Source organism: Trematomus bernacchii, unplaced genomic scaffold (assembly GCF_902827165.1).
Source record: "Trematomus bernacchii unplaced genomic scaffold, fTreBer1.1, whole genome shotgun sequence".
In the NCBI taxonomy this organism is placed as follows: domain Eukaryota; kingdom Metazoa; phylum Chordata; class Actinopteri; order Perciformes; family Nototheniidae; genus Trematomus; species Trematomus bernacchii.
In genome coordinates, this window is record NW_022987698.1 from 13,350,088 (window position 1) to 13,376,262 (window position 26,175).

Here is a 26,175-nt window from a genome sequence, read left to right on the forward strand (position 1 = left end):
TTCCCCTGTTAATTGTGTATTTCACATTGATTGATTTGTAATTTCACATACTTTTAAGTGCAAGATCTCGACTTAAACGGTATTCGAGAATCTAAAAACATGCATTAAAGGTGGGGTAGGTAAGTTTGAGAAACCGGCTCGAGATACACTTTTTGTTATATTCCATGGAATGCTCTTAACATCCCGATAGCAATGAATATCTTAAGTGCTTTGACGAAAAATCCATAAAAAAATGTCATCTGTGGAAGCCGTAGTACTGTAAAAAGCACGACCAATCATTTTAGCCGGCCCGGCTAAAATAACTGGATGGCCTACCTGCCTGTCAGCCTTCCATCTCACAAACTTATCTCGTGCCCTCATTGGTCATGTGCGCGTCCGTGTGTGTTGGAGGAGGGGCTCTGTAAGGAAGTGGCAGATTTTTTCCGGCTGTGTATTTTCAAATTCTAGCGATCTCGAGCTGGTTTCTCCAAAATTACCTACCCCACCTTTAAGTAAAGCGTAAGTGTAAGTGAATATGACTATACAGTATGTGTGTATTTTAATAGTGATATTTGTTTATACGTGCCATTTTATTTGTTAAAACTATTAAACATATTTCATTTTGAGTCTTCTGACACAAAGCTATGAAAGTAACAGTTTTTAAAACCTAAAATAGCTTTTAGCATAAAGGCAAAGACATTAGCAATACATGTGAGTGCCTGATAAAGATGAAAGTCAATGGTGCAAATAAAACAAAGTTTACACCACAAAATGTTTATCCTAGTAATTGTTTAATCATGAAAACCAAAAAAAGACGGACAAACACAACATCTGGACAAACATGTGTTTAAGTACAGTATAAATAAAACATATATTAAGACATGTAAAAGGAAGGTCAAACCAGGGTCTTTGTTTATCGTTCTACCGTTACGTACATTTGAAAAGAAGTGGTATCAAGTTAACAAAAAAAGTTGTTCAAACGCTTTCTTATTTACAAAACAGGACAGCAGACTGGGTTCAAATAGCATTTGCAAATCATTTTCAGCATGTGTGACAAGAAAGAAACCAAATGTAGCAGAGAGTTCACACAGAAACCCAAACGGTGATTCAAGCATAATTTGTTTGAGTGACAGCTTACTTGACTGAATTTGAATTATCCTGAAGTAATAAAAGCCATCTGTTTGGGACTCCGAGCACAGAAATGTAATAATAAAAAAGGATTTGTAAACATTGTTTGACTCAGATCAGAAGGACAGAGACAAGCAGCCGCAGGACTCATCAAATATTATTCCCTCAAAATTCAAAACAATAGAGGTGAATATCCACGCATACACTATGAGATGTTGACAGATTTCACTCAGTGGTGTGTTTCCAGCCGAGTTGATATTTTCTACCAGATTTTAACAAATACAAAAATGTGTCATCGTGAAAAACAAATCTTTGAAAAGAAAGTAGTGATTTTTGAGTAAGGGCTGGGCAATATGAATAATTGTTTTGTAAATGTAGTACAATATCAATATTTATATTGCACAGCCCTAAGAATAACTAACACTGAAACTTTTAAAATGCTTAAAGGTGGGGGATTGCTGGATAAAAGATGTGGCCCAACCAAAATGCAATATCTTTCCAGTTAAGTCCCTTGTTTTTTTGTATAAAATGACCAAGTGTTGTAATTTCTATTGTGGGATCAATTTTAAAAACCAGCGACCCATCACCTTTCAGCACTTCTCTTAGCTCCTGCGTCAGAGTGTTTATGGGGAAAAAAAATCTGGACCTTCCTCCCTCAATTCCCTCCTCCTCCTCCTCCTCCTCCTCCTCCTCCTCCTCCTTCTCCTCCTCCTCCTCCTCCTCCTCCTCCTCCTCCTCCTCCTCCTCCTCCTCCTCCTCCTCCTCAGATGGTGATGAAGCCACCCTGGTCGCTGCTGACGGACTCCGGCACCACGCAGCGCCCCTTTCTTCGAGTCACACGCCGCTTCCGGTGGAATTTAGCATAACAGCGAAACCCTGAAAGATGATGAATAATCTGTTAGCTAAATATCTTAAACAGATAAATGTGGACGTGGTAAAATACAGAAATGAAAGGGGCCCTAATCTGCACATTTTCAGGTAGATTTTTTTTTTTTTTGCTTATACTGAGACATGTCTCCATGCTTTAATGTTCAAAAAGATCTTTATTTTTCTCATACTGCCTGTGCTGCAGCACCTCTTTTCACCCTCTGTCTGAAACCAGAGCCCAATCTGCTCTGATTGGTTTGCTGTCCGTCTCTGTTGTCATTGGTCAACTTCTTAGAGATGTGTAAGAACTGTCCCGCCCCTTAGCCGATCACATACAACTGTTTGTAGTGCTAGCCAATAGAAGCGTGAGTTACGTTGTGATGTCACCATGTTCCGGAAGTAAACAAAGGAGTCTAATGGAGGCGTTTCAGGCAGGGGGTGTGGGAGAGAAACTCCCTCTTGAGGAAACTTTGGGATTTTAGCTTTTACGTGCACAAAAACCTATATAACACACTACAGGAAAGGGGAGACCTCTAAAAGCACAACAGAGCCTCTTTAAGGCATTTGATTTAATAATTGCTGTTGGGTTGCAAAGAATATTTCAACCAATTTAACATGAGATGCCTTAAAAACTAATTGCCCATCCTGGCAATACACATCTGCTTTTTTCCTACTGTGAAAATGCTGTGAAAAGGGTCTGTAGTCCAGTGGAACTCCAACCAACTACATGTACACTATATCCTGACCCCCCCACTTTACTGCACGCCTTTCACTACTTTCCCTTATCGGCCCTGCAGTATATAAATATATAACATCCATTTTACCATGTCAGGTTTTGCTTTTTGACAAACAGATTCTTAAAGGTCCCATGTCATGGCCATTTCTACTGATCATAATTCCATTGTTGAGGTCTACTAGAATAGATTTACATTGTTCAATGTTCCAAACTCACATTGGTTTCTCATACAGCATCTCTGTATAGTATGTGTATTCACTCTCTGTCCTACACGGCTTGTTGGAGCTCCTGCCCCCCCCTCCCTATGAGCCAAGTGTGCTCTGATTGGTCAGCTCGCCCACTCTGTTCTGATGAGTCCACCACCGTTACAGCGGAACATCAGTGATTATGTGTTACAATGGCCTTTGTTAGCAACCAGAAAATGACACCAGTAATGACAAACAGATGAGAATGCTGTGTGGGGTCTGGGTGCCGTGTTGGCGGGACATTGTGCGGCTCGCTGCTGTGATTAGGGGACAGTGTGAGCTCTATTACTGGTGTTGTTTCCTGGTTGCTGCGTGGGGTCTGCGAGACAGCGAGACATCGCGAAACTCAGCCTGAGCACCATGGACGCGGGAAGGGGGGGTGCTGAGGGGGCTGCAGCACCCCCATCTGCGAGGCTCCACTAGCACCCGCATCCCCCCTGCACCCCCAAACGCGGCGCACCTACAGTGTAAGCATGCCACAGTTTCGCCGCAGAGAGAGTGTGTGTGTGTGAGGAGCTCCACGGATTGGTCCATTTGGGTATGGTCACGTCACCCAGGAAGAAAAAGAGAAATCTCCAACGAGGCGTTCTGGGGCAGCATAGACAGGTCTTTTCTGTGTTAGAGTTTTACTCGCTACAGGGTGTACTTTGAGGGTTTGTGACTTTGCAGTTTACATGCATAAAAAGCTACATAACACACAAGGGGACTGGTAACAACCGGAAAAGCATGACATGGGACCTTTAACTGATTAATAACTTTTTGACATGGTTCCTCACTCACCATCCTCACACATGCAGTCATCGTAGCATTTGTTGTTGAGGCCTCTGTTGTGAGGTTGGCACTCATGTTGTCTCAAGTCACAACACGAACCTTTAAAGAAACAAACACATTATATAATCAACAATCAAACTTGGACACACTGCCAAGAACATGATTCAAATAAAATATAGAAAAATAGAGAGTTAGTTTTATGGGTAATAGCCACTTCAAGAAATTGCATGTTCCTCTTCAGCCACTTTATCAAATCCTAGAAAAAGTATTTTCTCAATCAGATTCTTACTATCAGGAACGATGTCCTGCATGAAAAGTAAATAATAGAATAATAAGAAATGTTTTGGTTATTTCACTTTTTTTTTCTCAATTATTTGAAAAGGGTGGAGTTTGATTGCATCTTTTGACCAATCAGAATTTAGCCATGTTTGATTTAAGGTGTGATGTTATATTGTGTTACATCGGTATGAAGAAACATTTACTGATGTCTCTATAAAGCATTTCTGTACGTCGAATTTTGCAAGTAGAGTTATAGTTTAGTAAATGATGTGTAGGATTTGATGTATTGTGCTGATTCTTTGCAGGATGTTATTGTGGTCATGTGTCATGCGGAGACTTTGAATGTTGTGTTGTGCTGCCTCCTCTGGCTGTGATGCACACACTGACCTGGCAGACAGTCCAGGTGGTGATCACACGGCTCGATGGTGTCAGCGTCCACAGTCACATTCCCACTGCTGAGGTTCTTACTCCGCCTCTTGTCTGCAGCAGAAAAATAAATGGATTAAAGTTTGATCGCGAATGCTGGAGGTCTGATCAATACACAGCCCCAAACAAACAGATTGATTCGTCTATCACTCAGTTATCATTGAGGTTTTCTTTATGTATCAAAATATCTAAACAACTGAGAGACTGGTCTTAGTTTTATTAAAGAGGACATTATCATCTCTTTTTCACATTTGCCTCTACGGTGACATGTCTCCATGCTTTAATGTTCAAAAAGCTCTTTATTTTCCTCATACTGCCTGTGCGGCAGCACCTCTTTTCACCCTCTGTCTGAAACCAGAGCCCAGTCTGCTCTGATTGGCTAGCTGGCCGGCTCTGTTGTGATTGTTCAACGACTTAGATATGTCCCGCCCTTAGCCTATCACGTACAATGTGTTGGAGCGCTAGCCAATAGAAGCACAATTATTATTTAGTGATGTTATTATGTTATGGGGCGTTTCATGTGTAAGAAAAATAAGGCACTTTTTGAACATTAAAGCATGTAGACATGTCACAGTAGTGGCACAAAACACAAATATTAACCTGGAAATGAGCATAATATGTACTCTTCACAGTAGTAACTGATATAATAAGGATTTAATATGGAAATCTTTCACAAAACCTGTTTTCAAATCAGAGCTTTTTAATGAAATAAAGCCAACCTTTCTTCCTGGAGGCGGGCCAGGTGTCCACAGGCTTCATGTCCTCATAGTCTGTCCAATCAAAGAGTGCCATGTCCAGCGTTGGCATCACATCTCCCTCTCCTTTACCCTTTCCAGACCGCTGAAAAAGGAAAGAGAACTTTAAGTGACAGTTCTAGGGGTGTCACGAAATACCCCAAAACCACAATAACCATGGTATTTAAAAATGGGATTGAAAAACATTTTTAGGTTTTTTAGGTAATGTACACAGGAAATATTGGTGAGTATTTTTTCCAGAGTAATTACTATTTTGCTCTGAAATAGTGATATGTAATCATTTTGGAGTGTATTTATTACTCATAGCTTCTAGAGTGCGATCAAAAATGCAGAGTCAATTCTACTGGAGTTAAACCATGACCACGCTGTAACGGAGGTGATCTCTGGGGCCATAGATCTCGGTCTCCGTTACGGATTATATAGCTTCATTATTGGCGAACTATATTAATTTGTTCCACGCTAAAACATTGCACAGGAAGCATGTGATTATATGTAATTTATGCATATATTTGTCACGATCTGTCTATGTTTTAGTTTGTCTGTCTCTGTTTCCTGTTTTAGTTTGAAAAGTGTTCCCCCTCCCGTCTTGTCTGTTGCTGGTGATTGCGTTCACCTGGTGCCCTGTGTTTCTCCTCCCTCCTCACCTGTGTCTTGTTGGTTTGATTAGTCCTGTGTGTATTTAGGTTCTGTTTTCCTGTTAGTGTGTGTGTGTGAGATCCTTGGTGCTGGTGACTGTGTTCACGTGAGACAGTCATATTGAGGCTGTGTGTGTGTGTATCCTGTACCACAAAGAGGAATAAATGCCCACACCGGGTTGTATTTGAACTCTCTGCCTCTGCCTCCTTGCTTGGTCGGGCCGCTCAATGGTCAGCTTCACACACGCCCACTCATGTTCCTTAAGCACTTTGGTTTATTGACCTTTTTTATTGTAAAGATCATTATGGTTCATTTATTCTATTCTGAGTGAAATTACCTTCTAGTTGGAGTGAAATGACGTTCGATTGGGAGTAAAATTATCTTCTATTATGAGTAAAATGGCAGTAGAGTTGTTTTTAATATACACTACATAGAGTAAATAACCATTAAGCAGAGTAAAATCTAAGCACATAATAGAGTAAAATGAACTCTAAAAATACAACTCTGAACAAAGAGTACATTTTACTCTATATAGGTTGGGACCAAATGTTATATTTTTAGAGTAAAATTTTCTTCAATTTGAGTCAATTTTACTCAGAGAAATTTACTGTGATGTGATAAATTGTTTATATCATTATTGCGCTTCTCCTTCCTCCACCAACTTTTAAACTCTATATCTGCATCTCTCTAAACTTGATGGTCGCTAGTTGCCACAAAAAATTGCAAAAAGCACAATAAACAAAGGAAACAAGGACATATGGCAAAAAACTCACAATTTTCAATTGGCTGCCTTAGTCATGTGATTCAACAAGCAATTCAGATGTGGCTCCTCTTCCTGTGTCACATTTGAGCTCATTAGAATAAACCTCCCCACAACTTAGTTCATCCACCCACGTCTTGAGAACCTAATTAGCATGTTTCTTTTCTCAAGTCAATCACAGCTGACTGGGCAGACATTATGAGAAGAATACATGATACTTTGTAAATCACAGCATGTTATCTAAAAAGAACCCGTAACACAAGTGTGAACAAAAAATGAGAATAATATGTCGTCTTTAAAGACAAATTTGACAGATTGCATTATTATTATATTTTTAATTTTACATTGTCTTTTGGCCGCAATGTTACGTAATGAAATTTGATAACCCTAGGGGATTTTATAATTGATTATCTACTTCGTATTTCAGTGAGAACATTTGCATACCGAGCTAACTCACAATCTGTATCCAAACATGCAGATCTGTAAACACCTAATCCCACTTCCATTAGTTGCAGCATGCTGTGTAAACTCTGCCTCCATTTTAACAAATACATCTTATATCATATATTTATTTACATATTCAAAGACAATTGTGATCAGAATATGAAAACGTGTATTAAAAGAACGAATGCCAAATGTGATGCTTTTCACCATACTTTAGAAAACACAGAGATCAACTGTGTCTCCTCAGATGATTGTGCAGTAGCAGCAGAGGTGTGGTTTGATTTGTTGTGTGTTTTTCATCACTGCAGTGTGTTTTTAATGAAACATATTTGACTTGTTGTGGCAAGCTACAGTAATGCCTCATTGATTCATAAAACGCCCCCACAGGGTCAGCAAAGAGGAGCTTAAAAAACGATTGATCGGTTAGAGGACTGCCCACAACCTGAATACAAATGTATATATCGCATCATTTATATTGTTAATACTTATACAATAAACAGATTGAAGCGTACGGTTCATTACACACAACATCAGTGTTTATTTCTCTCCTGTGAGGGCAGCAGGCAACTGAATTTACTTTATTAATGAGATGTTAAAGCCCTTAACAATGTTCAGACTCTGATTTCTTTACGTTGTAAGGATAAGGTACTTTATAAAATATACTTTTAAGTCTTTAATTACACTAATGTAACTGAAAATTGTTATTATTGGAATTAAAGAGGACATATGTGCCTCTACTGTGACATGTCTCCATGCTTTAATGTTCAAAAAGCTCTTTATTTTTCTCATACTGCCTGTGCTGCAGCGCCTCTTTTCACCCTCTGTCTGAAACCAGAGCCCAGTCTGCTCTGATTGGTTAGCTGGCTAGCTGTGTTGTGTTTGGTCAACTGCTTAGAGATGTCCCGCCCCTTAGCCTATCACGTACAATGTGTTGGAGCGATAGCCAATAGAAGCATGAGTGTTACAAAGTGATGTCATTATGTTACAGAGGTAAACACAGGAGTCCAATGGAGGAGTTTCAGGAAGGGGGGAGTGTGTGGGAGAGAAATAACATGACTTTAGTAATTACCATTGAAAGAAAGTACTTCAAGTTAAAGTTTCTGAGAGTATTTTTGCATTTATTTCAGCCAAGCAGTACTCTGTACCGGTTATTACTTATCAGACCAACACGTTCCGACAGATCCGTTGCAGCCCCGTTTTTAGAGATTTGGGTATGGAGGAAAATAGAGAGGGTTGTGTTTTCTGACACTTGGTGAGTTCCCTGGAACACCGGGGACACATATTCATGTATAAAAGACGTACAAAAGTGCATTTTGCATGATAGGTCCCCTTAAATTAAATATCTGCCACAACATAAGTAACCGGATCAAAGTAACATTACCTAGAGTCCGCGGCACTGTGAGTGCACACGTCAATGTGAGTGCACACGTCGATGTGTCCCATTATCATTCATATCACACAATATCACATCATAATGTATCATATATTTCCTTATCTGAGTCAGCTTCTTGAGCCGTATCTGGCCGTGCAACACTCACAGTGTCACATACTGTATGCAGAAGTATTATTTTAAGCAACACATTAAGTTGACGAAACACTCGAGTCAAATGTAATTAAAGTCAGATCCACTCGCATTCAAACATTTTTTCTTTTACCAGCTGTATTCACCTTGCAGGTGCAGCTATGTGGCTTTTATCCTGGATAAAGTGTTTAAGTCATGGATGTTTCAAGTTTAACGTCTTCATATTTGTCTAATATTAGTTCACTTTTCATTCAGGAAGTATGACGCTGCGCTGTCAGTACGCGGCTTGTCCATGTTTGTGATTGGTCGATCGCTCCAAATACCACCCCTTTTATGTGAACGCACACCTAACTAGATAGGGCACGGCTGGCTTGAGCGATCCACTTGATAACCCGCGTCGTAGGACAGCTTAGCGAGAGCGCGTTTGTTTTGGATTAGGTCAACCGGCTAACTCAAACATATCCAGGTTATGTTGAACTAGATTCGTAGTACAGGCCTCTGGTCCGGAGCAGGTTAGGTTACAGGCTAAGAGATCAAGTCAGTGAAAGCACCGCCTGCTGACCAATCAGAGCTCAGTGTGCAGAGTTTAAAGCGATCAAGTCATATTACAGGATAGAGGAAATACAGTTTAAACTGCCGTTGCAGGAAAGACGGCCGGCCAAAATCAACTGACTGTGTGAACGTGAAAATTAATAGAATATCCCCTCCCATCTTCAGAGCAATCTGACTATTATAACATTAGCGTTAAGAAAGCTTACTTACAGTGGACCTATCATGCTATATTTGAATAATATAGTGTAGGACCATACCTATATAAGGCATAGTATGACGCGCTGCGCTGTCAGTATGCTTGTCCATGTTTGTGATTGGTCGAATGCTCCAAATACCACCCCTTTCATGTGAACGCGCACCTAACTAGATAGGGCAAAGCTGGCTTGAGTTAACGAGTTGATAACCCGCGTCGTAGGACCGCTTAGCGAGAGCGCGTTTGTTTTGGATTAGGTAAACCGGGTAACTCAAACATATCCAGGTTATGTTGAACCGGCTTCGTCGTACAGGCCTCTGGTGTAGGAAAAGTGCAATACACTAAAGCTTTATTATTATTAATATTAAATATGAGGATAATAAATTCAGAATAGCAAGAATCCAGCGAGTACATAAAAAAAAGCCAAACAGTTAAATGCTGGTGCAATTTTTGTAGGGTACATTTGTATAATGTTCATGTATTTTATATCATTTTGTTTTTTATCACGTTTTTTTGTGCATAATATTCAGTAACAAAAGAAAGAATAAAAGATAATGAGCATTGTAAATCTGTGCTTGCCTCCAGGATAGTTCAAGTCAAAGGTTGGGTACCTTTGAACTCTTCCAAAAATTCCTATAAAAGTCGGAGAGCACCACCCTAAATTAATATTTCTCCCACAGTAAAATATAGTCATTCAGAATATTGCTATAAAACAAAACTCATATTTTCGTATTCATAACCCTCTGTAATAGAAGCCATAAAAAACATTACCGCTGTCACTTTCCTCACACATATGAAGCTAAATATAAAGTATAATTAAGCCAGCAGGACTTTGAGACGTCTCTTGAGGAATACTCGGCCGATGAAAGACATCCATCAAAAAATAAGAATCAACCTCCTCATGGAAACAGATCCATACTTGTTTCCTTCCAACCTCAGGAAATAAGCGTATATGGAAATATCAATTAGATGAATTGCAGGGGGCTGTGTCCTGGTGCTCAGCTGCTCATTAAACCATCAGCAGAAGATCGAACATTCATTAAGAAACACGCTGCGTGCTCGCGCCAGGTTCAAGGCTCTCTTTTCTTCTGTGGTGAAATAATATTTCACTCTAATAGTGTTCTAATGGTAAAGACACACACAGATTCAGGCTCTCAGTCTTTTCTATATGGTGTTTTAACTGTTATTAAACTAGCATTGGTTTTAGTACATCCACCTGGTAGAGGTCATAAGGGGATTCAAAATGATAACCGTAAAATCCTTTCAGAAGAACATCTTGATTCAAAACTCCAGTCTAAGTATATATGTTTATACTTTTCTGAGCCACGCTCTTTTCAAAAGTATCTGACACACATTTCCAGCGAGCATGCACGGGTATGTTGTTTAGTATAAATGAAAAGTAATTTATCAAACAGCAAAGTCTGGTTGACTCTCCAGAAATAATATCCAAAATTAAAATTAAAAAATCCAAATAAATCATGATACACTGCAATTTATTGCCATGGTATATTTGAAATGAATTCTGAAAGGATGTTATCGAAAACATTTCCTTTGTCTATTTTAAGCCCACCACAGGTGAAGTTTGACATCATACACAGACTTGTCAACAAAAAGAGCCAGTTATCAGTACATGATTATAAAAATACTATAATAATTTCTAAATACTATACACTAAATACTAAAATATCTCAAACTAAAAGCTCTAAATTGTTAGTGATTTGGTTCCTTGTGGCAAAAATAGGGCTACATCTTGTTGTTTGTGTCATTCCCACTAATTAAACACGTCAGTGCACATCTTTACTGTGTTGTCTTGAGCAGCACTCCTCAACAAAACAACTGTCCATCAAACAGCATTGTGGATCCTGTAACTAAGGCGGATATTTCCCATGGACGCCCTTCAAGCTGGTGTGTGTTTGTTAGCAGCTGCTGTGACAAAATGCCCAAGCTTTTCACGCAGTGGGCAGCGGATCAAAACTATTGACATCAGGGGACATCTTGTCTTAAAGAGTATCATTTGTAACGGCTCCATGATTGCAGGAGGCGTGAGGAAACACTTGTTATTTTAGATTATAAATGCTGTTTATGCAGCATCATGCTGGGTGAGTGTGACAGGTGGTGGGTGGCGCCCCACGCTATCCTGCTGATTTTCTGTGCATGTGCCAACTCGGGCTGCACCATTTTGAAAAAAATTGCGGATTGCGATGATTGTGACGGATATAGCAATAGCAATGATTTGCTATTTTGGAGGGATCGATCATTTTTTAATCATTATTTTCCTTATCAATAAGGTGTTAATTCGTTTTTTAAGATAATTTGTACCAAACAAATATGTTTTGATAAGTCTGTACATTATTATTTGTATCTCTGCAGATCCACAATACTTGATCGGATGGTATATTTTGAAATATTTAGCCTTTACCAAATATTGCATAAGTCCATAGTGATAGTCGATTACATTTTGATTAACTGTGCAGCCCTAGTGCCCACAGTCGTACACAAAAAATGCTTTCCGTGCTCACATACATTGTGTCCTGCCATGGCTCTAATAAGGAAAACAGAAGGAAAAGTGTTGCTGGACTTTGGATCTTGATCCCAGAGGTGTACTTTTATTATACAGAACACAGCCCTATCTATCACACACACTGTGACCAAGAGCCAATGAGTTGGGAATGCCGCGGGATATTTTTCACGTGCTACACTTTCAGGTTGTGTCATTTCCAAGATGAGCTATGAGGTAGCGTAACGGTGGGAATGGGGCCCGTTTTGTGCTCTGATTCCCCCGCACACTGGAGCCACGCTGGGCCAACAGACGCAGCCTTTAAGAAGCACTTGGGTTTCGTTTGGGTTACCTGGGGTTTGGTGGAGGCTGGGGGCAGCGTTGGGGGATGCTCGTTCATCACCGTGGTAACCATGGAGGAGCCAGAGCCAAAGACAGCGGCGATGGGGGAGGGGGTTTCATCGGGCGGGGTCATGCTGAGGGAGGGGGAGGCAACAGAGGAGATGGAGGGAGGGTCCTCCAACAGATCCCTGTCCTTAAACGCAGAGCTCAGCTCAGGCTCCGGGAGAAATCCTGGAGGGAAAGATAGAGAGAATATTAAACCATCAATACAACATTCAACATTATCTTACAATTATGAAACAAGTTTGATTTACATTTAAATTCAAGATTACTTACTATTGTAAACAAACCTTTATAAAGACTTAGTGAGGTGGGAAGATATGGTCTAATTTTAAAGCTTGGACATTTTAAGAGCTGACATTCCTAAATGTTCACCAAACCTACAAAAAAAACATGGCTAAAGAATGTTTGTGCAGGGTATGTATTTAGTGTTTTATCAATAGAAGAATCAGTAGCTCGAACTACAGCTTTAACATACGTGCTGACAGCAAACCTCAAGACTCATTTACACTAGTAGAATTTTGAAAGACAAGATTAAACAAACCTTTATAAGTATTTAATAAAGTGGGAAGATTTTATGGCAAATTCTTTTTATATCTTTAAAGACATGTTGATGTCACATTTTCTTAACCCTTTCAGGACTTTGCAGCTTAAAAGATAGAAAAAACCTTCGCCAATGTGTTGAGGAAGATTGTGTGTAACGATCAAAAACCCATACGACCATGATTGTTGTGTCCATGTTTTGGGAAATGTCTTCCAACACTTCAGTACAGTGGAGATGGCTAGCTGGATTTGTGTTGCTCAGAGCATTGAAAACTCACATTTAAAAAAATGTAACAACATCCTTTTCCAGAAACAAAGTCTTGGTCTCTCTGAATAATCCACACATCCTGGCAGGGATGCCAGGATGCCTGCAGGACAACGTTTTTGGCTAGAATTTGACTAATGATGTGACTACCATCATATCTATATAACTGAAATGTATCAGTAAGCCAAATGTCTTACATGAATTAATAAGGCCCTTAGCTCCATGTTGCTAGTCTAATGCTGGACGGCACTGCAAAGGTGGATAATAGCCTAATCTGTATATTAGGGTTAGGGTTAGGGTTAGGGTTAGGGTGTCTGTAGCTTACAATGCTATTTGTACCCGGGTTTCCAAAGCTACCGATGCTATTTATACTTGGATATCCATAGCTAATGATGCTATTTGTACCAGAGTGGACTTAGCAGGCAACGCTATTTGCACACGGCTGTCTGTAGCTTACAATTCTATTTGCAAGAGGGTATCCAAAACTAACAATGCTATTTGCACCTGGGTTGCCATAGACAATGTAGCTATATTCACCCAGATGCAAATCGACACTACTCTAGACAAAATATCACCATGTTTCTTCTCCTGAGCCCTGTTGTCATCTTTAACTTCAGCTAGTAAGTTTACAAGTTCAAGACTGTGCTGATTGTGTTCTGCTGTGATATGGCGAGTGCAGCTCAGGAAATAGTTTTGCATAAAAAACATTCTAGAAAATTGGGATTAACTTTGATTTAAACTAGATTTTAGTCTCCTCTTTTTCATCACAGTCAGTGTTTTCACTGCGTGGTCCTAAAAATAGAGGTTGTTGACGAACATATTGAGTCATTGTTTTAGTTAATAAATGGTCTGGATAAGTCAGGTCACCTTTGCCATGCCGCTCTTTGTCCCGCCGACTCCCTTGTCTCCTGTGCTCAAAGTGGTGTCCGTGACCATTGCCATGTCCATGTCCCCTTCCTTTGCGTGTCCCCAGCAGCTGGTTGTCCCGGCTCTGCGCCTGACTCTTCCCACTCATCCTGGCTCTGTCTCTGCTGGGGCCCATCTCCAGCCTCACCGGGCCCAAACTCTCCAGGCCTGTCCCGTCATCCTCGGGCCGGGCCAGGGGGTGCAGCGGTCTGTGGGACAGCAGACCAGCTCCACCTTTGCCGGCGCGGGCCCCCTGGCCCCTGTGCCCGCCGCGCTCCCTGCTGTAGTGTCGGCCCTGGGGCCCCTGCAGGGGGTGCTGCAGGGCGTTGCTGCCGCCCGCTGAGCTCTGTCTCCTCTTACCGTGAGGAGCTCCGGGCTCAGCACCGTGCGACAACATGAGGGCGGAGAACAGGAACGCCAGCAGGAGACTCCGGGAGAGAAACATGGTCTGTCCAGCACAGCGCCACCTGCAGGGAAGAGGAAACATCTCAATATCACACTTGCTCTGCTTTAATTTGTTTAAAATAACTACCACTAAAATGTTGAAGCCCTATTATGCTTTTTGGGGGTTTCCCTTTCCTGTGGTGTGTAATATAGGTTTTTGTGCATGTTATCGGTCTGCAAAAGCTAAAATCCCAAAGTTCCCTCCATAGGGAGTTTCTTTCCCAAGAAGAGTGTTTCTAAGAAAATGATCACACAACAGTGGAGACATAAATACAAATCCCAAACACTTAGTGAGGATGTTGCATGCTAAAATGAGCAATTAGTGTAAATCTATAGGTATAAACTTTCAGAGCTGCTAGCATGGCTGTTAACATTATATGTACAGACTGTTCAGTTCAGTTGCTTTTTCAACTGCATCTATTTTACATACAAGCACTGATAGCAAATTTCAAGTAGAATTTTAAAGGGAGATATTAAAAAAAATATTAGCAGAAGTCTGTCGTCTTTCCTTATCCTGTGCAAACAAATGCATGCAGGGCTTTTCTTCTGTGCAAATATAAGCCACATAAAATGGTAAAATCCCTCTGAAAGGCATCTTCCGCCCACCCTCAGTGGTGGAGCCCCTATCTGAAATCACAGACCTCCTCAGGTTTTGTGTTCACTGCATTCATTCTTCCCTACAAGCTTCCTACAAATTCACACCCACAAGTGGACCCATTTATCTGGACCAGGTGGGTTTGAGTAGGCCAGAAAGAGGTGGACAGACACTTGTGCCTCTTTTTAGAATGATTTCACATTCGCCTTCATGCCTTCCTCAGTATGAATAATGCACTGCGCTCCTGCTTCATCGCTGCCCCTTCAGTCTCGAGAGGCCTCCAACCGTAGCTTTCATTACAAAAGTCAACATGTCTTCCAGGTGTGACTGAAGTGAAATGTGAGGTTCTGTGGGTATTAAAGGCCTCAGCATGTTGAACAAATGTGAACAAAGGATGGTGTCGAGATGAATAAATTATATATTTTGTATTCCTATCTATAGGTCGCCAGCTACTTTACAGTCAGGGTTCAATTTAAATGTTGATTTTACATAACTAAGGGTTAATTGCATTCATATTGACATGCAGTTGTACATGTCTTTTGAGCCATTACGGTACATTTATTTATTGAATATCACCAAACGTTTTTAATGCAGTGAACGTATATGCAACTTAAATTTGCTTGAAATAATTTTTTTAACATTGTTCATGAGTTCATTTATGAATAATAGCATGCCAACTATACAGATACGATATTATACACTTAAACTTAATTTTTGATATTTAATTATCAAACCTAAAATATATATTGCACAGTCTGACTTCCATATATAAAGTCGATTAATTGGTCATTCAACCTAAAAAACACTATAGGAACTACACACAACAATTATTATAATATCTGCAAAACTGAGTTTATATCGAGGGCTTTACAAGAGGAATATGCTATAAAGATGTTTGAAAATGTGGATTGATGGTACTTTTTTATAGTTTTTAAAGAAGATGGTAATATTCTTATGCATTATATGGTGATCTATAAGTCATGTGAATGTCTAATAGACTGTATATTTAAGAAAAGCTAAACTAACCACAGACTTTGTGAAGAATCATAACGCAGTGTCCACACGGCGGCGTGCGTTGAAGCTTGCCGGCGGGCGTGTCTGAAACTCGACCAACAACCAATCACATGAATCTCCCGCCCCGGACACACAAGGACGCGGTTTGATTGGCTAGAGCTTGTACTGGCATATGATTTGATTGGCTGACGCTTCCGTCGAAGCTTCAAAAGTTGAACATTGCTCAACTTTTGAAGCAAGCAACGCGAGCAAAACGACGCTCCCACAATGCAGTTCGGCAAAGCGTGACGTCACCCCATTCAAAGTGAATGGGCAGAAGCGTTGAAGCTTCAACGCACGCTGCCGTGTGGACGGGCCGTAAGGGTAAGATAATAAAGCATATTGAATTGCAGAAGAATTGTGTGTCACACTAGAGAAGGGAACACCAGTTCTTCTTGATGACAAACTCTGTCGTGTCGGATAAAATGAGACTAAATATGATTTGCTTTGTTTTGTCCTCCACTTTAATATGCTGAGATAATCCATCGATACAGAAGCACACAATGCTCTTATGGTGCTTCGTAGGCGACTCTTTTGTGTTAAAAGACAAACGGCGGTGCAGGGAATACAGAAAATCAATGAGGGAGAAGTATTGAGCTGCTGGTCATGAGCGGTGTGTGTGAATGTGTGTGTGTTGCAGGGGGATGGATTAGATATTTGCTCTTTTATCACACTGACCCACACCAAGATGAAACCACATATCCTTTGGGTTTACTGTCCGTTATTTAGTTGTTTCTAAAATAAACAGGACCAAGGGCGGCAGGTTTTGCGTGTGTATGTGTGTGTTTGTGTGTGTATACTAATGTCCGGGGAAATGTGCAGTGCGAGTACAGGCAGCGCCCTGAGGGATTTAGAGGCAGACTGCGTCGGCTGGCCTCTGGGAGTGCGACCAGCTGTGCAGTTTGCAAACAGGAGCGTGAGGGTACTGAGGTGAGACCTTTATCTCCAAACAGGCCTTAAAAGTGTCGGGGGATGGGGGGCGGTCGGACGTGTCACGCACAAAAGTCTTTAGCCAGGATTAAGCTCTGGCTAAGGTGGTGCTTCTGGACTCTGTAAGGGCAAAAGTGTCATTTCATTTATGAAAACAAAGAAAACATCCAAACTTAAGTGAGTGGAAGAAGATGGGGATTGTCTAAGGGATCATATACCAGCACATTTGAATATATAGCTATCAAAGGACTAGTTTCACATTTTGGGAAATTCATTTGATTGTTTGCCTGCACAGAGTTAAAAGATTGATTCAACTCTCAAGTATGTGAAATATGACAATCTGTAATCTAAAGATCCAGCAGCTGGTTAGCTTAGCTTAGCATAGCTGGAATCAGGGTACAAATGATAGCCTAATTCCGTCCAAACAAAATGCCTTTCCTATCTCCGTCAGTAACTATTAAAAGCATTGTGGCTTTCCAACATGGATGGAGTGTTGGCTTTTGTTTTATTACAAGTTGAACTACCAAGATAAAGTGGGTTAATTATCGGGGTTTAAATGTGCTGGTATGATATATATATATATTTTTTAATATTTGAATTCGGAAAGAGCAAGTCTAGCTGTTTCGGCTTTATGCTAAGCTAAACTGAGCTGTACAGATATGAGAGCAGTATTGTTCTTCTCATCTAACTTTTGAGAATACTAAAGAGCTTAAACTATTCCTCGAAATAAAGACATCTACTTGTTGAGTTGACAGATTTATGGTGAACAGTACTTTGATGTAAGCTTTATGTAAAATTCTGGAGATTTTTCTTTAATCTGGGGAATCAAAAGCAGAGAAAATAGATCCATCTATTTCTTGTCTGTACCCGTTTATCTCATTCAGGATTAAAACTCAGATATTAACGCATAAATCCGATCCACAGAGGTGGAAATAATAGTAAAAGGCAATCAACACAACCCTAAAAAAAAAGATGTGACGCCTCCATAGAAACAGTAGGCAGCATGCATCATTTGATCGAATCTAAAGGGCTGAATAGACATGTGAAAGTGAAGGCAGGCGGTAATGGAGGGGGAGCCAGTATCTCAGCACAGCAGTGCCCTGTTTTCCTCTCTCAGACTTTCATGTGCCGCTAACAGGTGGCCCTTTGAGGAGACGGGATGGAGACGATAATGGAGCACTCTGGGTGGCATTTGGGGTTTTTAAGCACAGTCTCTTGTGTGTGATAAACAACCTCCGAGAACAACACCGCCTCCTGCCAGAGTGTGTATTATCCACGGTAGTGTTTTGTAGTAATGGCACAGCAGGGTGAGCATCTGCTGCTGAGGAGATCGAAGGCCAACGAGTAACTGACAAGTGTCAAGTGAGAAATCCACCATTTAAGCAGTGAAACAGTGACGTTAAATGTATGGAAACAAACTGGACTTTCTTGGCTTCAAGGGGGTTAAGATAGTTCTGGGTTTAAAGAATAAAACCTGTTAAAGGCCAAGTAAATATACCTAAGGATGTTTGTCCAAACTTGATCTTTAATTTGTTTTACTTCCTGGTGAATATTTATTGTTTTGAAAAAAAATTATCAACATTTTAAGTCTAACTTTTGAATAATTAAATCCTTTTAATTAGATATTTACTAAAGCAAAGTTTAGACATTCACATTTCACATTTAAATGTTGACTTTAAATGGATTTATTATGATTTTCTTAAGGCTAAAGACTGGAACATGTGATACGCTCAAAGGGATTATAGCCACATTTGCTGATAGATACTGAAAAAGTACTTCAAATAAATAATGAACTGCAACTCATCTGAATTTGTAATAACATTCCTAAATTGACATAGTTTATTGAACATTGAATTGCTTGATCAACCATTAATGAAATGGAATATATAAATCAAGATGCAAAATGATCATTTTAACATCACGTGTATCCCCATTATAGCAGGACCAGTTGTGATCTAGACAATTGCATGTCCTTACAGCCAATAATGAAATGGAAGTGTTAGTAATGATGTGGTCAACACAGCAAAAACAACGCATGTGTGTGTTGATCGACACCCACTGGAGTTCACAGTGAGTTATTAAGGCGCTTCTAGAATCAGGACCATTTCTGTATGAAGTGGAGAGGATACTTGGGATGTCAGGGGACATGTACAGTGCAGAAGAGGTTGAATCAGAGCAAACAAATAAATACGTTTTTTTTGTAAAGTTCTTGGACATCTTCATATCTCACTTCGCGCTCAGTCAGGATCTTTTTCAGATCTTGAGTTTATGGAAGTCTAAGCTCAGCAATATATGGAGAGAAAATATGAAGCCCCATATAAAATGAAATGAAATCTTAAAAATCAATTCAGATTTGTTCAGGAAGCAAGAGCAGTGGAGGAAAAATCAGGTTATGGTGGTTTACATTTCATTGGAAACACAATATATATGTGTGTGCCAGAAGCTTTTATAAGCACGGCGTATACAGTGTGAGATGGTCACCAGGGAGACATGAATCAGAGCAGAGTGTGATATAGGTATAAAGTGATAGGTAATCTTGCAAGAAATTGCAAAGGGGGCTGGATGATTAAGATATGATGAGATCAGAGACCTCTCTCCAGTCTGTGATCAGCGGGCCTGGCCCCCTGTGACACATAGTAGTTACAACAATATACTTAACAGTGAGAGGAACCACATCTGAGGAAGGTGAGAGAGGGAAAGCAGCAAGGCCACCCCGTATGGAGCTGCTGTGTGTGTGTGTGTGTTTTATGTGTGCGTGTGTCTCTTTAGGTTCACCTGCTGTGAAACCAAACGTCCAGGAGCCATCTGCTCCTGGACGTTTTATCTCTCGTAGTAACCAGCATGGCCGATCCGGCAGACAAAGAGTCCAGAAACAGGCTACAAACTGAGATTAGAGGTTTAAAGAACAACCTCCAAATTCTGGGAAATGCCCTTATTCTCTTTCTTTTAGACAGGCTTGGGGAGTAATAGATTACATGTACCACGATCATCTGTTCAGAATACAAAAGAAAAAGGTAACTGTATTCCCTTACAGTTAGTAATCAGATCCCTTGTACATTTAAAAAAGAAAAAAGGGTATTTCTAGCGGAATTACAATGCTACAAGTAAAGCAAATGTGCACACAACATTTCACAAGTCCAAAAAAGAAACTAGTCTAATGTGAAACCATAACTAATCTTCCAGTAAATCATCTCGACCTCCAGTTCAATTTCACTGAAATATCACCTTTGTGTTCATTCAGTCACTGAATCTGTCACTGCAGCAATGTAGAATATATATATATATATAACATGCAGGCCTGACATTAGCCTTGACACCCACTGTAGGCTTATTTAAAGTATGTTGTCACCACAATCATTTCACACTGGGGAAAGTGCTAGTGGAGCCTCGCATATGGGGGTGCTGCAGCCCCCCACCCCTTCCCGCGTCCATTTGCGATGTCTCGCTGTCTTGCAGATCCCACGCAGCAAGCACGAAATGAACCCAGCTCACACTGTCTGCTCCTCGCAGCAGCGAGCCGCGCAACGTCCCGCCAACACGGCACCCAGACCCCACGCCGCATTCTCATCTGTTTGTCATTACTGGCATCATTTTCTGGTTGCTAACGCCATTGTAACACATAACACTGATGTTCCGCTGTAACGGTGGTGGACTCATCAGAACAGAGAGGGCGAGCTGACCAATCAGAGCACAGTGGGCTCATAGGGAGAGAGGGGGGCAGGAGCTCCAACATGCCGTTTAGGACAGAGAGTGAATACACATACTATACAGAGATGCTGTATGAGAAACCAATGTGAGTTTGGAAAATTGCACAATATAAATCTATTCTAGTAGACCTCAACAATGGAATTATGATCAGTAGAAATGGCCATGACATGGGACCTTTAACAAGTTGTGTCTTGTTGTGTACGTACAAAATCCAACTTTTAAAACTGATTTTTTTTCCCACCCTATCTCTGACAGGTAGTTATCGCTTCTTGTAATAAAGTAGTCCAGCATGCAGGTCAATGTGGTAGTGTGAGGCTGCTGAACAGGAACAAGCTAGATTTCTCCTTTCAGCTGAGCAGCAGCTTATACATCTGTTTTAAACAAACATGACGCAGAATTCGATAAAATAGTTCCTAAGAAAAATAAACGTATTATCTGTGACACCAATACAATGCAGCTTTGCTCTGAACAGAAACATCCCTCTGTCTTAAAGTAATGATGCTGAATATTTAATGCATAAACACTCACTTTTATGTCTCTCATCTTGGGTAAAATAGGTTGATTGTGCCACAGAATTATCATAAATATCATCTCAATAACAAGTGCCCCAAATTACAGCTCATAATAAACGCCTCTGCCAGGCTGCAGTTAACACCATAAAACTTCATTTCCTCAAGGGCCAATACAACTTCAGCAACATAACAGGGCTCCTAAAATTCACTGCAAACAATATTCACACATCGACTGGGAGGTCTTTTGTATGTTTTTAAATGTGTATTGGATGGCAGAGGAACCCTGGAAGCAACACTGGGTGATAAAAAACAAGAGCCATAAGGAAGGTCCATCTGTCAGTAAGTGAGCCGGAGCAGGGGAGCGGGGGACACCAAATGATTCACTGGTAATTTGGTCGCAGGTACAACAGATGTGGTTCGAGACCCACACATTGTCACTGATGCATGGTAACATCAGCGACATCCTGAGATGTGGCCCCTTATCTCCTGTTGGAGTGCACTGAGGCCCGCCCACACACACACACACACACACACACACACACACACACACACACACACACACACACACACACACACACACACACACACACACACACACACACACACACACACACACACACACACACACACACACACACACACACACACACACACACACACACACACACACACACACACACACACACACACACACTGCGGGGAAACCTCCTCCAGACACTCACATTGAGGCGTGTTCCAAAAAATGCTGCGAGACACAAACAGCAAGAGGCATCCCACAGAGAGGGGAGAGAATGAGAGAGACAAAAGGGGAGAGGGGGAGGAAGGGAATGGAGAGGAAAAGAGAAAATAAGATGTAATGTGAAGAGAGAGTGAGGGGACATTAGAGGAATGAGAGCGAGAAGGGGGGATAGAGAGACAGAGGGGGGATTTATTCCTGTCTTAATTGGAACAAAGTGTTGGTGGCATCTTTCATTTTTGAGGACACCAGCTGAAACACACAACGATCAAACAACAAAGCTTTGGCTTCACAAACCAACAACAAACTTTGTTCTATTTCTGACCCCGGGGAAATGTGGACACGGGGTCTGTGGTCTGGCCGCTCGGCATGGGAACAGTTTGACCGGTCAGAGGGGGGAAACACCCCTGTTTACAGATGATCAAGTGAAGCATGTAAACGCATTATATGAACCCAAAGTTTATCTCCCCCCCCCCCCCCCTCTCCCGATCTCCCTTTAGTGGAAGCGAGAGGCGTTGACTGGTTGCCAATGTTGAAAGAGTCTCGATCAAACAGTTGCAGCCACGCTTGGCAGTGACGTTCAAGGCCAGTTTCACACTGCAGGAGGCTGGATGGATGTGGAGCAATGTAGCCTTTTGGCGAAAAACTCAGGATAAAAGACATGGATGTATGTTTGGTGGAACTATCTGAAAATGAGAACCAACTTTGATTCTTTAAAGGAGTCCTTATTTGACTATTGGAATGGAGGTGCCATATTTTGTAAATGAATGATGTATATTTCTGACACCAGAGGTGGAAGAAGTACTCAGATGAATTACTTAAGTAAAAGTATAGCATTACTGCAGTGTTAAATTACTCAGTTACAAGTAAAGGTCCTGTATTCAAAATTGTACTAAAGTAAAAGTAAAAATGTATTAGCATAAACCAACCAAAAGTAAAAATATGCGTTATGCAAAATAGCAATTTTAAGCACCAAATACTTTTAAATAATTGTATTAAATGTATTACAATTATCATTCATTAGTTCATCACTTCAATGTTGCACTTGGCAAAGGCGGGGTTTATTTGTATTACGTTATACATTAATGGGTAGCTTAACCTATACAAATATAATATAGTGTGTGTTGATTTATATTTTGTATTAATAACCTAAATCAGCAAAATGTTAAATCTGTAAATAAAAGTAGTGAAGTAAAAGGTACAACTTCTGCTTACAAATGTTAGTGGAGTATAAGTATAAAGTATAGCATAATGTGAAATAATCAAGGACCTTTTGTTTTTATATATTTAAAGTACTTAAAGTAGTAGTAAATTAACTTAGTTACATTGCACCACTGCTCTAAATTAATTTCCACTTGAACATCAAATGATGTCCTTAGGTTATCTTTTAATGATAATAATTCACTCATGAATGAATCTGAGGCTTTGTTTTGGCCCGGGGTCAACTCACTGTGGGGCCCCTCACTCAAGTCTGATCACTGTAATGCTCCCCGCTGATTGACTTGCTATTAATTAACACTAACTCCTTAATGCGAGTCCACAAATATTGCCTTGTTTTAATTTTAATTGCATGGTGTCACACTGAGACTCCCAACTTTAATCTCCCCCCCTCACTCCCTTTCCTTCATCTTTCCACACACACACACACACACACACACACACACACACACACACACACACACACACACACACACACACACACACACACACACACACACACACACACACACACACACACACACACACACACACACACACACACACACACACACACACACACACACACACACACACACACAATGAGCTGTCAAGAGGAGATAATGGCTGCAATCATTTCTGATTCTCCCGAACCATTCATCCAGTAAATTCCCTGGTGATGTTGATTTGATGCTAAAGCATGACAGCAGCGGGAAACAACAAACAAAAGTGGAATTGATTGTCGGGTTAACTCAATTTTTCCAGTGTCAAACCAAATCAAATTTCCTGCTTGCAAACAGTCACTCTTGCTCTCAATCATGTGAGTTGATCGACACCCTCTCTGCGACCAACACGCCTTTTGCATTTATTCAGATGTTAACTTTTGTGACATTATCAGGATGCGAGATTGAAGCGTTTTTACGCGCAGATGGAAATCATGTCAACCCGTACAGTATATTGTGCGTGACAATTGTAAGAAACTTGTGATTTTAAGGAGGACTCTCATCAAATAAAGCAGCAGGACTGCGAAAAAGCGACAATATATTGTATGGGTAACCCATAATAAGGTATTATGTTATATACATTTACATAAAGTCACTCTTAACTAATGTAAGCATTACATCAACACCACAAACCTGTTTAGGAACACTAAGGAACCGAAACTAGTATTTGTTCGTAGCCTACTGTATACGTAAAACGCTTTTTTGTGCGTAAAAAGCTAATAGCCAAACCTTTGCAATACACAAGAAAAAAGCAATACATATATTTCCTTACCCGCGTTTGTCTGTCTTGTTGCTTTCCTTTGTTGTTGATTAGGCTTTTAGCAGTCCAATGGCTGCAGGCTGACAGCGGACCTCAACACGGCAGCAGCAGCTCTCTGTAGTCCGCACTCCGCTCCTGCAGCCCGGGATGTGCCGAGCATCCGGACCGGCTGCTGCTCCTTAAGAGGAGGAGAGCACCACCTGCTCCGAGGCGCGCTCCCGAGTGCGCGTACCGCTCAGGGCTGCTTGGATATCTCTCTGCGAGGCTTGTCCAGTCAGTGAGACCAGTATATTAGTATGGTATGGTAGTATCAGGACTCATTTGCTGCAGGGATACACCAAGATAACAGTCTGAGAGAGATTAGACCTTTTTTTTTTTTATGGAGGGAGTGATCCATCATAACTTTCCTCAGCCTGTCAAACCTGTCACATCTGACATCCTCAGCATCTGAAAGCCCAAAATGACCTCCACAGGGTCTGACAGAATCAATTCACTCTGGAAATATCTGCTCAGAATGGCCAAAAGTCCATATCGTGTGTAGCGAGTCTCTGTTTCATGGTTTTGGCTTCAATATTTACTTTTCAAAATGTATGCCATGTATGTGGCATTGCACGTTATAACATTGTTTTACAAAAATAATGTATAAAGAAATCAATGCTTTCCAACAGATATATATTCGATTTTTTGTATTCCACTAGTTTTCTTTCTCATCAGAACCTGGTGCCTGCATTACCAACAACACCACTCGACTGTTAGTGCAGTGATATGAAGAAATGTTAGGATTAGGGTTAGGATGCCAGACAGTAATGGACCTCACTAATGCTCTTAAAAGAAGAATATGATATAGTGGCTTTTTGTCATTGCACATATTGTACATAGACTGTATATATAGATTAATAATAAAAATGGAGAGATAAAAAAAGTGGTATATCAATTAATAAAAGTGGCGTATTCAGCTTATTTTGCTCGATAGAGATGTTATTGCACATTCCCTCATTTAAATAGCCTACCGTTACAATTTTAGTCCTGTGGTGTGTAGTTTTGTGATGACATTAGTGGAGGGTGGTGGTGGGGGGGGACATCGTTTTGTGGAGTTCAGTTCAATGATGGCTCGGGGGTAGAAGCTGTTTGTGAGAGGCCTTCCAGATGGCAGCACAGAGAAGGGATGGTGATGGGGGTGAGTTTCCTCCTTCAGACTGCTGCTGGCTCCGAGGAGCAGTGTGATCTGGAGATGTCTTCCAGTCAGGACAGGGGAGGTCTTGTGGTTGAATCCGGGGCAAAATCCATTCAGCCAAGTCCCTAAATCTGCTGGGGAAAATAATTCCCAAAGGAGTGGAGGACGTGTGCAGCAGTAGCCTATAGGTTAACATTGAAATGAGTTGGGATTGATCTGATTTATTTATTAACGTCACTGCTCAATTGTACTCTTTCTTTCTTAGAATCTACACAAAAACCCACCAGTTTTTCGCCTGCACCTTAACCATTTAACAATTAAGAAAATAGGGGTTAACCTCTTTCAAACTAATGCACCAGCTGTAACAATGGTTTGGCTTATTTAAAGTGAATCTACCTGCATGTTTCTTGCCGTTTTGAAAATCTATCTTAATGGTTTATTGCACTTTTATAGCTTTAGATACAAATGGCAGCTAAAAAAAATGTAATATAACATTATAGCTCGAACCATTAAAATGAGACCTAAACAACACATGTAATAGACATTTTAAATTAGTTGTGTTTTACTGTGATATAAATGTCTATTTAGATGTGTTTTGCTTGATCAAGTGTCTAATACATGAGTGAGAAAGTACTCAGTCCTTCTTTCCCACATAAC

At 40.7% G+C, this 26,175-nt stretch overlaps 1 protein-coding gene across 1 annotated transcript; it reads right to left on the minus strand.

Moving 5' to 3' along the window:
• Positions 1-1,824: 1,824 nt before the first annotated feature.
• On the minus strand, positions 1,825-24,543 carry draxin (dorsal inhibitory axon guidance protein). The gene is made up of 7 exons (XM_034138631.1): positions 24,357-24,543; positions 13,868-14,373; positions 12,143-12,363; positions 5,151-5,271; positions 4,393-4,485; positions 3,736-3,825; positions 1,825-1,983 (listed from the first exon to the last, which is right to left on the minus strand). The coding sequence occupies exons 2-7, from the start codon at positions 14,349-14,351 to the stop codon at positions 1,871-1,873; spliced, it is 1,122 nt and encodes a 373-aa protein (XP_033994522.1). The 5' UTR covers positions 14,352-14,373; positions 24,357-24,543; the 3' UTR covers positions 1,825-1,870.
• Positions 24,544-26,175: the final 1,632 nt, after the last annotated feature.

Coding starts and splice junctions, on each gene's coding strand:
- draxin (XM_034138631.1), bottom strand. CDS start 14,351: ATGTTTCTCTCCCGGAGTCTCCTGCTGGCGTTCCTGTTCTCCGCCCTC. Junction 4,486..5,150: donor GCCCGCCTCCAGGAAGAAAG/GTTGGCTTTATT, acceptor TTTCTGCTGCAG/ACAAGAGGCGGAGTAAGAAC. Junction 3,826..4,392: donor CCACCTGGACTGTCTGCCAG/GTCAGTGTGTGC, acceptor GTTTCTTTAAAG/GTTCGTGTTGTGACTTGAGA.